This window comes from Neodiprion lecontei, chromosome 2 (genome assembly GCF_021901455.1).
Source record: "Neodiprion lecontei isolate iyNeoLeco1 chromosome 2, iyNeoLeco1.1, whole genome shotgun sequence".
Lineage (NCBI taxonomy): Eukaryota > Metazoa > Arthropoda > Insecta > Hymenoptera > Diprionidae > Neodiprion > Neodiprion lecontei.
Window position 1 is genome coordinate 28,591,535 of NC_060261.1, and position 13,608 is coordinate 28,605,142.

General features: G+C 38.9%; 1 protein-coding gene and 1 long non-coding RNA gene across 5 annotated transcripts; one reads left to right on the forward strand and one right to left on the reverse strand.

Moving 5' to 3' along the window:
* Positions 1–984: 984 nt before the first annotated feature.
* LOC124293154 lies at positions 985–4,425 on the forward strand. 4 transcript variants are annotated; one of them, XR_006903087.1, is made up of 6 exons: positions 985–1,160; positions 1,777–1,830; positions 2,486–2,585; positions 3,263–3,424; positions 3,686–3,800; positions 4,369–4,425. It is a non-coding gene; the product is annotated as an uncharacterized LOC124293154 (long non-coding RNA). The 4 variants fall into 4 exon arrangements; XR_006903088.1 differs by having other exon boundaries at positions 985–1,138; XR_006903086.1 differs by lacking the exon at positions 985–1,160 and having other exon boundaries at positions 1,711–1,830.
* LOC124293152 (translation initiation factor IF-2-like) lies at positions 1,305–1,769 on the reverse strand. The gene is made up of 2 exons (XM_046732980.1): positions 1,409–1,769; positions 1,305–1,335 (listed from the first exon to the last, which is right to left on the reverse strand). Exons 1-2 carry the CDS (start codon positions 1,767–1,769, stop codon positions 1,331–1,333), a joined length of 366 nt encoding a protein of 121 aa, XP_046588936.1. The 3' UTR covers positions 1,305–1,330.
* Positions 4,426–13,608: the final 9,183 nt, after the last annotated feature.

Below are 13,608 nucleotides of genomic sequence, written 5' to 3' on the forward strand. Positions count from 1 at the left end.
AGCTTATTTCTGTGTCGAATTGATCGGACGAGGCTTTTTGTCACCCACGGTTTCAGTTTAATAATTTTATTTTCATTCCTTGTTATTATTTCTTTGGCGTAGCTTCTTCGACCGCTTTCTGCAGAATGCTAACCAAGTTTTTGGTAGCTTTCTCTACGTCCTTTCCGTTCAGCACCTACCCGCCCATCTTTCATTTTGTGTTATTTCTGTTACTTTGTTGTAATTGATTTGATACACGTGTATTGTCCTTTTCCGGCCCATTTTTGTTTTTCCGATATGTAGTATAGTTGTATAGTAATCTGTGATTTTCGTTTTTAGAACAGATGCGGATACGTTGTTTAGAGTTCTTTTTTTAACGAAACTGTGATCAATGCACGAACTTGTATTTTCTGTTTCCCTTGTCGCTGTTGTGATAGCTGCTACGTATCTATGTATTCCATAACATTAATATTTATAACTATTACAAGAACTTTTCATATTTTCTGTTTCCCTTGTCGTTGTTGTGATAGCTGCTACGTATCTATGTATTCCATAACATTAATATTCATAACTATTACAAGAACTTTTCATATTTTCTGTTTCCCTTGTCGTTGTTGTGATAGCTGCTACGTATCTATGTATTCCATAACATTAATATTCATAACTATTACAAGAACTTTTCATTTGCTCTCTCGATCATGAATTTTCGTGGTCATAGAATCGACACGCTGTTTTAGCTAGTCGCAAGTGAAGTATCTACGTTGGGTAGAGAAGCAGAATCGTTTTTCGAAAAGTGTTCGTATGGGAAAAAAATTCAGAGTAACTGTAATACATCACGGATGCGCTAATTTTGATCGAGATGACATGGATGCTCCGTATATGAGACAGTATTTAACGCAGTGTCCTGCTTTAAAGACCTAAAAAGGTGATTGTCGGCGATTTTTTTTTCTTTGATAGAGAGAGATAGAACGAAGCTTCTTAATACTTCGAGTGTATTTTAAAACACATTTGAAAGGTACGAGCAAAAGTTTTTATCATACAACTGTCGCAGAACGGCAGCGTTATTAGCTGACCCGTTGACTAAAGAATATATCTTTAGTCAACAGCTGACCATCGATGGGCCTAGCCGATTGAGTCTGGAATCGGCAAGGAAGATAAAGTGCGTATTTCTTGTCCGAAATGTAAGAACTAAAATCATTATACATCATATCTTATCATCATACGTCATACATCATACATCATACATAGTATTGAAGTTCGAAACCAAAGTTTGGATGTTCGGATGTTCAGAAAGTCAAAATTTTTTTTCTCTTGACGTCTTCAATCTATAGTGATCAGCTAGCCGAATTCCTCAGTCTGGAAACAACCGCGCGGTAGAGAGGACGTACGAGAATCGCGCTCCGCAGATTTCGAGTACCGGGTTCTTTACCTCCTGGATTCTGCGCTCCGGGTCCGTTTCGTGGCGCAACTCGAGTTCCAGGAGTAGCGCTCGGTAGTTTCTGTGCTCCAGGTCCGCTGCCTGGTGCTACTCGAGTTCCAGGAGAAGCGCGCGGTAGTTTCCATGCTCCAGGTCCGCTACCTGGTGAAACTCGACTTTCAGGACAAGTGCTCCGTAGTTTCTGCGCTCCAGGTCCAGTACCTGTTGAAACTCGACTTCCAGGACAAGCGCTACGTAGTTCTGACTGTCCAGGTTCTTGACCTGGTGACTTTTGACCTTCCGGACTAATTTTCAAGTTTACAAGTTTGATTATTGAAAACGTCATGTTTTGTACCATCAAACCAAAATGCATGTTTCAGATAACACTTTGAATCGGAAAAAACCGAGCGACCAGGACCAACAAATTGCAATTGGTGAGTGTTTGGCATTATATAGGTACATAGGAATAGATGAAAATAACGTCGTTCAATTAGAGCTAAAATTGCTGTGGTTAGTGTATCAGATCTGTTAGCACTTAGCTGGTTGTTCTGTGGTATTTTTTGTGGAAATTTATTATCATAAAATCACAATACGTTGTACTTACATGCATCTGTAAACGTGATTTGTAGTATTATATAGAAAAAATCTTACGAGCAGATTCGGTTTACGTCACATGCGCGAAGACGGTGTTCATTCTGTATACTGTGAAGCCAATACCAGAATTTTTTGGGGAGTCATCGTATCCCAGTCTCCCCTACAACTGTGTTATGTGTTAAAACACTGACAACGAGTAAGCGAGCGCACGAGCAGAAAAATCAGTTACACTAGGCATCCGACCACGAGCGAGCTTTAGCGAGCGAGTGTTTTAAAACTTGTTATTTTTAATTCGCGCACCATTCTATTATCGGTGTACCAAAATAACCCAAAAGGCAGTGATCTCGTGTTAATTGTCGAGCTCAAAGGTAAAACTTAACGATTTTTTTCTTCTGAACGAATATGAATGTGATTTAACGTATTTTATGAGTTTCTTAGTTCATCGATGATGAAAATATATGTCAATTCGAAGTAATTTTAGTTTTTACGTTTCAGACAAAAATTACGCACTCCATCTTTCCGGCCAATTCGAGATTCCAGCGACGAGGTGCTTCGATGACCAACTAATGACTTCGCCATTTTGCGACAATTGATGGTAAATAAATTTTTCTTGTACTGTCCAAATGTGAGTTGAACTACACTCGAAATTTTAAAAAGCTTCGTTAGTTATCTCCCTATAAAAAAAATAACCGACAATCAACGTTTCGCTTGGAACTTATCGTATTTGATTGATTAAAAAAAAAAATATATGTACTTTTACCGATTTTTCATATGGCAGCATTTGAAGAATCCGGTTTCCTCTTTGAACCGACATGAAAGATAGTTTTTCTCCATTATCTGATTTCATTATTGACCTTTTTTCGGTGTTACTCGAAATTTAGCTATATAATTATTGATTGCTTTCAGCTTTTAACCATTTGTATGCTATAATAGTACAAAATTAATAATTATAATCAACTATTTTCGTGTCAACCAATAAGAAAAAGCTATGTTACTATTTGTGCACGGTGAGCATAACATTTTTATGATATTTAATGGCAATTGTAATTATATTTCATCTTGAAATTTTTCAAACTTGTCATGTTTACAGTAAATTATTTCAATCCATTTTTCGCGGAAGCCCACATTTCGTAGCTATCAATGCGCTAGAGAAATTCCTATAATTTCTTATAATTTTCTCATAATCTTCTTAGTCAAACCTGTATATGAAAAAAATATATTGATCCTCAGATAATATTTTCCACGTGTTGTAATACTGAAATTATTTATTAGTATTCGAGGTATGACCCGAGGTGGTTGGAGGTGGTCGGAAGTGTTTAAGGGAGGTTGCGGGGGATCGAGGTGGATGAGGAGAAGGACGGAAAGGAGGAGGAGGAGATAGATGAGGAGAAAAAAGTGGACGAGGAGGACGAGGATAACGAGGATTTCTGCGCTGTGAGTATAACATTTTTATAATATTTCATGGCTATTGTAATTATATTTCATCTGAAATTTTTTACACTTGTCATGTTTACAATGAATTATTTAAACTCATTTCCCGCGCAAGTCCAAATTCTGTATCTATCAATGCGCTAATAAAATTTCTACAATGTTTTATAATTTTTCCATAATTTTCGTACAATGTGTCTATGCAAAAATTACATTAATGCTTACACAATATTTTTAATGTGTTCTAATACTGAAAACATTTATCAGTGATCGAGGTATAACCCGAGGTGGTTAGCCGTGGTCGTTAGAGGTGGTTGGCAGCGGTTGGAGGTGATCGGAGGTGGACGAGGAGGAGGACGAGGAAGACGAGGATTTGTGCTCGGTGAGTAAAACATTTTTATAATATTTGATGGCAATTGTAATTATATTTTATCAAAAATATTTCAAACTAGTCATGTTTACATTAAATTATTTCAATTCATTTTTCGCGCAAGCACATATTCAGTAGCTATGAATAAGCTCATATAATTTAATATATTATTAATTACTTAATTAATATTCTTATAATATTTGATGGCAATTGTAATTATGTTGTATCTGAAATTTTTCAAACTTATCATGCTTACATTAAATTATTTCAATTCATTTGTCGCGCAAGCACATATTCAGTAGCTATGAATAAGCTCATATAATTTATTATATTATTAATTAATTAATTAATATTCTTATAATATTTAATGACAATTGTCATTATATTTTATTTAAAAATTTTCAAACTTGTCACGTTTACAACAAATTATTTCAATTCATTTCTCGCGCAAGCCCATGTTCAGTAGCTTCAAATGCGCTAATAAAATTGATCATATTATTAATTAATTAATTAATTATATTAATCCTTGAACAGTGTTTTTGATGTGTTCTTATACTAAAAATATTCATTACTATTCAAGGTATAACCCGAGGTAGTTCGCGGTGGTTGCGGGTGATCGAGGTGGGCGAGGAGGAGGACGAGGATGACGAGGACTTGTACACTGTGAGTATAACATTTTTATTGTATTCATTAGAGTAGGAGTAGGATCAGGAGTAGGAGTAGTGGGAGTTGAAGTAGAAGTGGTAGAAGTCGGAGTAGGAATAGGAGTAGTCGTAGTAGTAGGAGTTGGAGTAGAGTAGGAGTAGAAGTAGATGTATGCGGGGAGGGGCGGGGAGGGGATATTATCATATCAAGTTATCAGTAATAAGCAATTGCGGGTAAAATGTTAGCTTACTTTTGTAAGTATTTATGAATATAGCCTCTACGAATATTCATTGTTGGTATATAAGGTCTGGCAACGTACCTACTTTCTGTAAGAGATGTTGAAGATTTTCAACACAATTATGTTTCAGTTCTGTGCCCCACCTATAGTGATCCACTAGTACATATCCTCCGACGTGACATCGCTCCGCTACGTATGAAGAAGAAAAGATTTATTAGGATGCAAATTGCTCCTCTCTTCTTGCCATTGTGCTTTCAGCCATTGTTGTGCTGTGTGTTTAAAATTTAGGACAGTATATAATATAGAATAACAGGTACAGCTACGAATACAGCACTACAATAAATCTTATAGAAATGAGCTCTCATTGAGATTTATCTGTATTTATAACTCGACGCGAGAAGGCAAAAATCAATGTAATGCCGTCTGTAAGGTAATTGGACTCGTATTTGCACTACGAGAACTCGTTGGGCATTTTGCGGTGAAATTTGAAAAATTGTTGTACAAGAAATTAAATAACTATAAAAATGGATAAAAAATATTATCTCTAATAGTGAATGTAGCTAATACAGCTTTAACCGTATATTGATTATGTTAATGATCTATTGTGACAAGATCGGAATTAGATAAGCTCTCTAAATACTCTTTTCTAGTCTATTAATTTATGTCATGTATATGTAAATGTATATTTCTTCAGTTTGTACAATCACTGCACTAGGATTACCCTTGCCATGTTTTATGGTGCGCTTGTGTAATTTGTATATTATTAACCTTACGTTTTACTCCATTTGCGACAAGCTGTTAGTGTTTACATTTCTTGGCAATTATTTATGTACATGTATGTGTATATATGTATACATATACTTATGCATGTGTATATAAATATATACACATATTTAAAACTAGACTTTTACAATAAACACAGAGGTCTTAGTATATTCACATACGGATTTCTGTGTATAGGTGTACTTGAACTAAAATATCCTTACCTCTAATACGGATTTCTTCGTAATTCGCATTTGTTTTTGTAACCCAATGTCCTACGTATAATGGCAAAAATCGAGATCCAACTTAACTGAGTCTCAAAGCCCAGTTGACATAAAAGCAGCTGTTTGATAGAAATTATAGTTTGTAGTTTACACAGCCCATTGCATGATATTTCATTATAAATACATATGTTTCAATGTATTTAGGAATAATTTATCAAATGTACAGAGGTCATGTGCAAATAATAAATGAATTCGACCGCAGTTTGATGTATTCATTGGAGCTTTAACAATAAATTTAAGCTTTGTTACTTCTTTTATTTTATTATGGATAAACAAAAACATTTCCGACTATTCGTGCTGTGGAAGCATGGGGATTAAACCAAATGTAGCAAAAGATTAGAAACAGTGTATGTAGAGTACGGGTATTTTTCTAATAATGCAAACACGTGCCGCTAGCTTAGTTTTGACATATCTAGAATACCACGCCTTGCGAATTAGCTTTCCAGACAGAGATGAATGATGAATTTTAAGGACTGCATTATCGTTGTTGAATACTCTATGCTTCATGGGAAAAGAAAATCTGTAACGATAAAATTGATGCATCGGATCGTCGTCGACTTTAACTTCTGAAATGTCCTACCATTTCCGAACACCTCCAACCATCCTATCTACCTATATTACTAGATTAGCTATGATATGAAAAGAGAAGTATTTTTCATTTCGAAATGGGATTTTATTCGACGCGCGCTCGATGTATTCCATAACATTAGTATTCATAATTATTCCAACAACTTTTCATTTGCTCTCTCGATCTTGAATTTTCATAGGCATAGAATCGAAACGCTGTTTTAGCTGGTCGCAAGTGAAGCATCTGCGTTGGGTGGAGGAGCAGAATTGTTTTTCGAAAAGTATTCGGATGGAAAAAAATTCAGAGTAACTGTAATACATCACGGATGCGCTAATTTTGAACGAGATGAAATGGATGCTTCGTATATGAGACAGTATTTAACGCTGCGTAGTGGTTTAAAGACCTAGAAAGGTGATAGGGAGAGAAAGAACGACGCTTCTTAACACTTCGAGTGTATTTTAACACACATTTGAAAGATACGAGCGAAATTTTTCATCATCCAACTGTCGCAGAACGGCAGCGTTATTAGCCGACCCGTTCACTGAAGAATATATCTGCAGTCAACGGCTGACCATCGAAGGGACTGGTCGCTTGAGTCTGGAATCGGCAGGAGAGATAGAGTGTGTATATCTTGTATGAAACGTGAAAACTAAAATCATTATACATCATATCACATCATCATACATCATACATCATACATCATACATCGTACATCGTACATCATACATCATACATCGTACATCATACATCATACATCATCATACGTAGTACTACAGTTCGAAACCAAAGTTTGAATTTTCGGATGTTCGGAAAGTGACGTCACCAATCTAAAATCGGCTAGCCGAGTTCCTCAGTCGGGTAACAACCGCGCAGTAGAGCGGACGGATGAGAGTCGCGCTCCGCAAATTTCGAGTACCGGGTTCTCAACCTCACGGATCCCGCGCTTCGGGCCGCTACGTATTTCGAGTACCGGGTTCTCAACCTCCCGGATCCCGCGCTTCGGGTCCGCTACGCGGTGAAGCTCGACTTCCAGGATAAGCGCTCCGTGGTTCCTGGTTCATGTTTACAATAAATTATTTCAATTCGTTTTTCGCGCAAGCCGAAATTCAGTAGCTGTCAGTCCGTTAATAAAATTTCTCGACTTCCAGGATAAGCGCTCCGTGGTTCCTGGTTCATGTTTACAATAAATTATTTCAATTCGTTTTTCGCGCAAGCCGAAATTCAGTAGCTGTCAGTCCGTTAATAAAATTTCTCGACTTCCAGGATAAGCGCTCCGTGGTTCCTGGTTCATGTTTACAATAAATTATTTCAATTCGTTTTTCGCGCAAGCCGAAATTCAGTAGCTGTCAGTCCGCTAATAAAATTTCTCGACTTCCAGGATAAGCGCTCCGTGGTTCCTGGTTCATGTTTACAATAAATTATTTCAATTCGTTTTTCGCGCAAGCCGAAATTCAGTAGCTGTCAGTCCGCTAATAAAATTTCTCGACTTCCAGGATAAGCGCTCCGTGGTTCCTGGTTCATGTTTACAATAAATTATTTCAATTCGTTTTTCGCGCAAGCCGAAATTCAGTAGCTGTCAGTCCGCTAATAAAATTTCTCGACTTCCAGGATAAGCGCTCCGTGGTTCCTGGTTCATGTTTACAATAAATTATTTCAATTCGTTTTTCGCGCAAGCCGAAATTCAGTAGCTGTCAGTCCGCTAATAAAATTTCTCGACTTCCAGGATAAGCGCTCCGTGGTTCCTGGTTCATGTTTACAATAAATTATTTCAATTCGTTTTTCGCGCAAGCCGAAATTCAGTAGCTGTCAGTCCGCTAATAGAATTTCTCGACTTCCAGGATAAGCGCTCCGTGGTTCCTGGTTCATGTTTACAATAAATTATTTCAATTCGTTTTTCGCGCAAGCCGAAATTCAGTAGCTGTCAGTCCGCTAATAGAATTTCTCGACTTCCAGGATAAGCGCTCCGTGGTTCCTGGTTCATGTTTACAATAAATTATTTCAATTCGTTTTTCGCGCAAGCCGAAATTCAGTAGCTGTCAGTCCGCTAATAAAATTTCTCGACTTCCAGGATAAGCGCTCCGTGGTTCCTGGTTCATGTTTACAATAAATTATTTCAATTCGTTTTTCGCGCAAGCCGAAATTCAGTAGCTGTCAGTCCGCTAATAGAATTTCTCGACTTCCAGGATAAGCGCTCCGTGGTTCCTGGTTCATGCTTACAATAAATTATTTCAATTCGTTTTTCGCGCAAGCCGAAATTCAGTAGCTGTCAGTCTGCTAATAGAATTTCTCGACTTCCAGGATAAGCGCTCCGTGGTTCCTGGTTCATGTTTACAATAAATTATTTCAATTCGTTTTTCGCGCAAGCCGAAATTCAGTAGCTGTCAGTCCGCTAATAGAATTTCTCGACTTCCAGGATAAGCGCTCCGTGGTTCCTGGTTCATGTTTACAATAAATTATTTCAATTCGTTTTTCGCGCAAGCCGAAATTCTGTAGCTGTCAGTCCGCTAATGAAATTTCTCGACTTCCGGGATAAGCGCTCCGTCGTTCCTGGTTCATGTTTACAATAAATTATTTCAATTCGTTTTTCGCGCAAGCCGAAATTCAGTAGCTGTCAGTACGCTAATAAAATTTCTACAACTTTATAATCTTCTCATAATCTTTTTGGTAAAATATGTCGATAAAAAAATTATATTAAACCTTACACATTATTTTTGATTTGTTCTCATGCTGAAAATATTTATTAGTATTCGAGGTATAACTCGAGGTGGTTGGCGGTGGTCGTTGGAGGTGGATGGGGGTGGTTGCGGGTAATCTCGGTGATTCAGGAGGAGGAGGACGAGGATTTGTGCTGGGTGAGTAAAACACTTTTATAACATTTGATGGCAAATGTAATTATATTTCATCTGAAATATTACAAACTTGTCGCGTTTACAATGAATTATTTCAATTCATCTTTCGTGCAAGCACATATTCAGTAGCTATGAATAATCTTGTACAATTTATTATATTATTAATTAATTAATTAATATTCTTATAATATTTAATGGCAATTGTAATTATATTTCATCTGAAATATTACAAACTTGTCACGTTTACAATAAATTATTTCAATTCATCTTTCGTGCAAGCACATATTCAGTAGCTATGAATAATCTTGTACAATTTATTATATTATTAATTAATTAATTAGTATTCTTATAATATTTAATGGCAATTGTAATTATATTTCATCTGAAATATTACAAACTTGTCACGTTTACAATAAATTATTTCAATTCATCTTTCGTGCAAGCACATATTCAGTAGCTATGAATAATCTTGTACAATTCATTAAATTATTAATTAATTGATTAATTACATTAATCCTTACACAATATTTTTGATGTGTTCCTATACTAAAAATATTCATTACTATTCCAGGTATAACCCGAGGTGGCCGGAGGTGGACGAGGAGGAGGACGAGCTGGACGAGGAGGAGGACGAGGTGGACGAGGAGGAGGCGGGGTGGGTCGTGGGAGAGGAGAGGCGGGAAGGGGGAGGGGCGGGAAGGGGAAGGGGCGAGGTGGGCAGGGACGGGAGAGGGGCGCGTCGGGAAGGGATGGGTCGGGGGAGGGGAGGGGAGGGGGAGGGGAGGGGGAGGGGTGGGGGAGGTGAGGGGGAGGGGTGGGGGAGGGGAGGGGGGGGTGGGGGAGGGGAGGGGGGGGAGGGGGAGGGGGAGGGCGGGAGGGAGGGAGGGAGGGAGAGGGAGGGAGGGTGGGAGGGCGGGCGGGCGGGGGGGGGGTGTACTGCTCTATTAACTCTAACGGGCTCGCATCGACATCCGTCCTCCACTACCTCCCTCCCGCCCACTCCCACCCTCCCTCCCTCCCTCCCTCTCCCTCCCTCCCTCCCTCCCTCCCTCCCTCCCGCCCTCTCCCTCCCCGCCCCCTCCCCCTCCCCCTCCCCTCCCCTCCCCCACCCCTCCCCCACCCCTCCCCTCCCCCGACCCATCCCTTCCCGACGCGCCCCTCTCCCGTCCCTGCCCACCTCGCCCCTTCCCCTTCCCGCCCCTCCCCCTTCCCGCCTCTCCTCTCCCACGACCCACCCCGCCTCCTCCTCGTCCACCTCGTCCTCCTCCTCGTCCAGCTCGTCCTCCTCCTCGTCCACCTCCGGCCACCTCGGGTTATACCTGGAATAGTAATGAATATTTTTAGTATAGGAACACATCAAAAATATTGTGTAAGGATTAATGTAATTAATCAATTAATTAATAATTTAATGAATTGTACAAGATTATTCATAGCTACTGAATATGTGCTTGCACGAAAAATGAATTGAAATAATTTATTGTAAACGTGACAAGTTTGTAATATTTCAGATGAAATATAATTACAATTGCCATTAAATATTATAAGAATACTAATTAATTAATTAATAATATAATAAATTGTACAAGATTATTCATAGCTACTGAATATGTGCTTGCACGAAAGATGAATTGAAATAATCTATTGTAAACGTGACAAGTTTGTAATATTTCAGATGAAATATAATTACAATTGCCATTAAATATTATAAGAATATTAATTAATTAATTAATAATATAATAAATTGTACAAGATTATTCATAGCTACTGAATATGTGCTTGCACGAAAGATGAATTGAAATAATTCATTGTAAACGCGACAAGTTTGTAATATTTCAGATGAAATATAATTACATTTGCCATCAAATGTTATGAAAGTGTTTTACTCACCCAGCACAAATCCTCGTCCTCCTCCTCCTGAATCACCGAGATTACCCGCAACCACCCCCATCCACCTCCAACGACCACCGCCAACCACCTCGAGTTATACCTCGAATACTAATAAATATTTTCAGCATGAGAACAAATCAAAAATAATGTGTAAGGTTTAATATAATTTTTTTATCGACATATTTTACCAAAAAGATTATGAGAAGATTATAAAGTTGTAGAAATTTTATTAGCGTACTGACAGCTACTGAATTTCGGCTTGCGCGAAAAACGAATTGAAATAATTTATTGTAAACATGAACCAGGAACGACGGAGCGCTTATCCCGGAAGTCGAGAAATTTCATTAGCGGACTGACAGCTACTGAATTTCGGCTTGCGCGAAAAACGAATTGAAATAATTTATTGTAAACATGAGCCAGGAACCACGGAGCGCTTATCCTGGAAGTCGAGAAATTCTATTAGCGGACTGACAGCTACTGAATTTCGGCTTGCGCGAAAAACGAATTGAAATAATTTATTGTAAACATGAACCAGGAACCACGGAGCGCTTATCCTGGAAGTCGAGAAATTCTATTAGCGGACTGACAGCTACTGAATTTCGGCTTGCGCGAAAAACGAATTGAAATAATTTATTGTAAGCATGAACCAGGAACCACGGAGCGCTTATCCTGGAAGTCGAGAAATTCTATTAGCGGACTGACAGCTACTGAATTTCGGCTTGCGCGAAAAACGAATTGAAATAATTTATTGTAAACATGAACCAGGAACCACGGAGCGCTTATCCTGGAAGTCGAGAAATTTTATTAGCGGACTGACAGCTACTGAATTTCGGCTTGCGCGAAAAACGAATTGAAATAATTTATTGTAAACATGAACCAGGAACCACGGAGCGCTTATCCTGGAAGTCGAGAAATTCTATTAGCGGACTGACAGCTACTGAATTTCGGCTTGCGCGAAAAACGAATTGAAATAATTTATTGTAAACATGAACCAGGAACCACGGAGCGCTTATCCTGGAAGTCGAGAAATTTTATTAGCGGACTGACAGCTACTGAATTTCGGCTTGCGCGAAAAACGAATTGAAATAATTTATTGTAAACATGAACCAGGAACCACGGAGCGCTTATCCTGGAAGTCGAGAAATTTTATTAGCGGACTGACAGCTACTGAATTTCGGCTTGCGCGAAAAACGAATTGAAATAATTTATTGTAAACATGAACCAGGAACCACGGAGCGCTTATCCTGGAAGTCGAGAAATTTTATTAGCGGACTGACAGCTACTGAATTTCGGCTTGCGCGAAAAACGAATTGAAATAATTTATTGTAAACATGAACCAGGAACCACGGAGCGCTTATCCTGGAAGTCGAGAAATTTTATTAGCGGACTGACAGCTACTGAATTTCGGCTTGCGCGAAAAACGAATTGAAATAATTTATTGTAAACATGAACCAGGAACCACGGAGCGCTTATCCTGGAAGTCGAGAAATTTTATTAACGGACTGACAGCTACTGAATTTCGGCTTGCGCGAAAAACGAATTGAAATAATTTATTGTAAACATGAACCAGGAACCACGGAGCGCTTATCCTGGAAGTCGAGAAATTTTATTAACGGACTGACAGCTACTGAATTTCGGCTTGCGCGAAAAACGAATTGAAATAATTTATTGTAAACATGAACCAGGAACCACGGAGCGCTTATCCTGGAAGTCGAGCTTCACCGCGTAGCGGACCCGAAGCGCGGGATCCGGGAGGTTGAGAACCCGGTACTCGAAATACGTAGCGGCCCGAAGCGCGGGATCCGTGAGGTTGAGAACCCGGTACTCGAAATTTGCGGAGCGCGACTCTCATCCGTCCGCTCTACTGCGCGGTTGTTACCCGACTGAGGAACTCGGCTAGCCGATTTTAGATTGGTGACGTCACTTTCCGAACATCCGAAAATTCAAACTTTGGTTTCGAACTGTAGTACTACGTATGATGATGTATGATGTATGATGTACGATGTATGATGTATGATGTACGATGTACGATGTATGATGTATGATGTATGATGTATGATGATGTGATATGATGTATAATGATTTTAGTTTTCACGTTTCATACAAGATATACACACTCTATCTCTCCTGCCGATTCCAGACTCAAGCGACCAGTCCCTTCGATGGTCAGCCGTTGACTGCAGATATATTCTTCAGTGAACGGGTCGGCTAATAACGCTGCCGTTCTGCGACAGTTGGATGATGAAAAATTTCGCTCGTATCTTTCAAATGTGTGTTAAAATACACTCGAAGTGTTAAGAAGCGTCGTTCTTTCTCTCCCTATCACCTTTCTAGGTCTTTAAACCACTACGCAGCGTTAAATACTGTCTCATATACGAAGCATCCATTTCATCTCGTTCAAAATTAGCGCATCCGTGATGTATTACAGTTACTCTGAATTTTTTTCCATCCGAATACTTTTCGAAAAACAATTCTGCTCCTCCACCCAACGCAGATGCTTCACTTGCGACCAGCTAAAACAGCGTTTCGATTCTATGCCTATGAAAATTCAAGATCGAGAGAGCAAATGAAAAGTTGTTGGAATAAT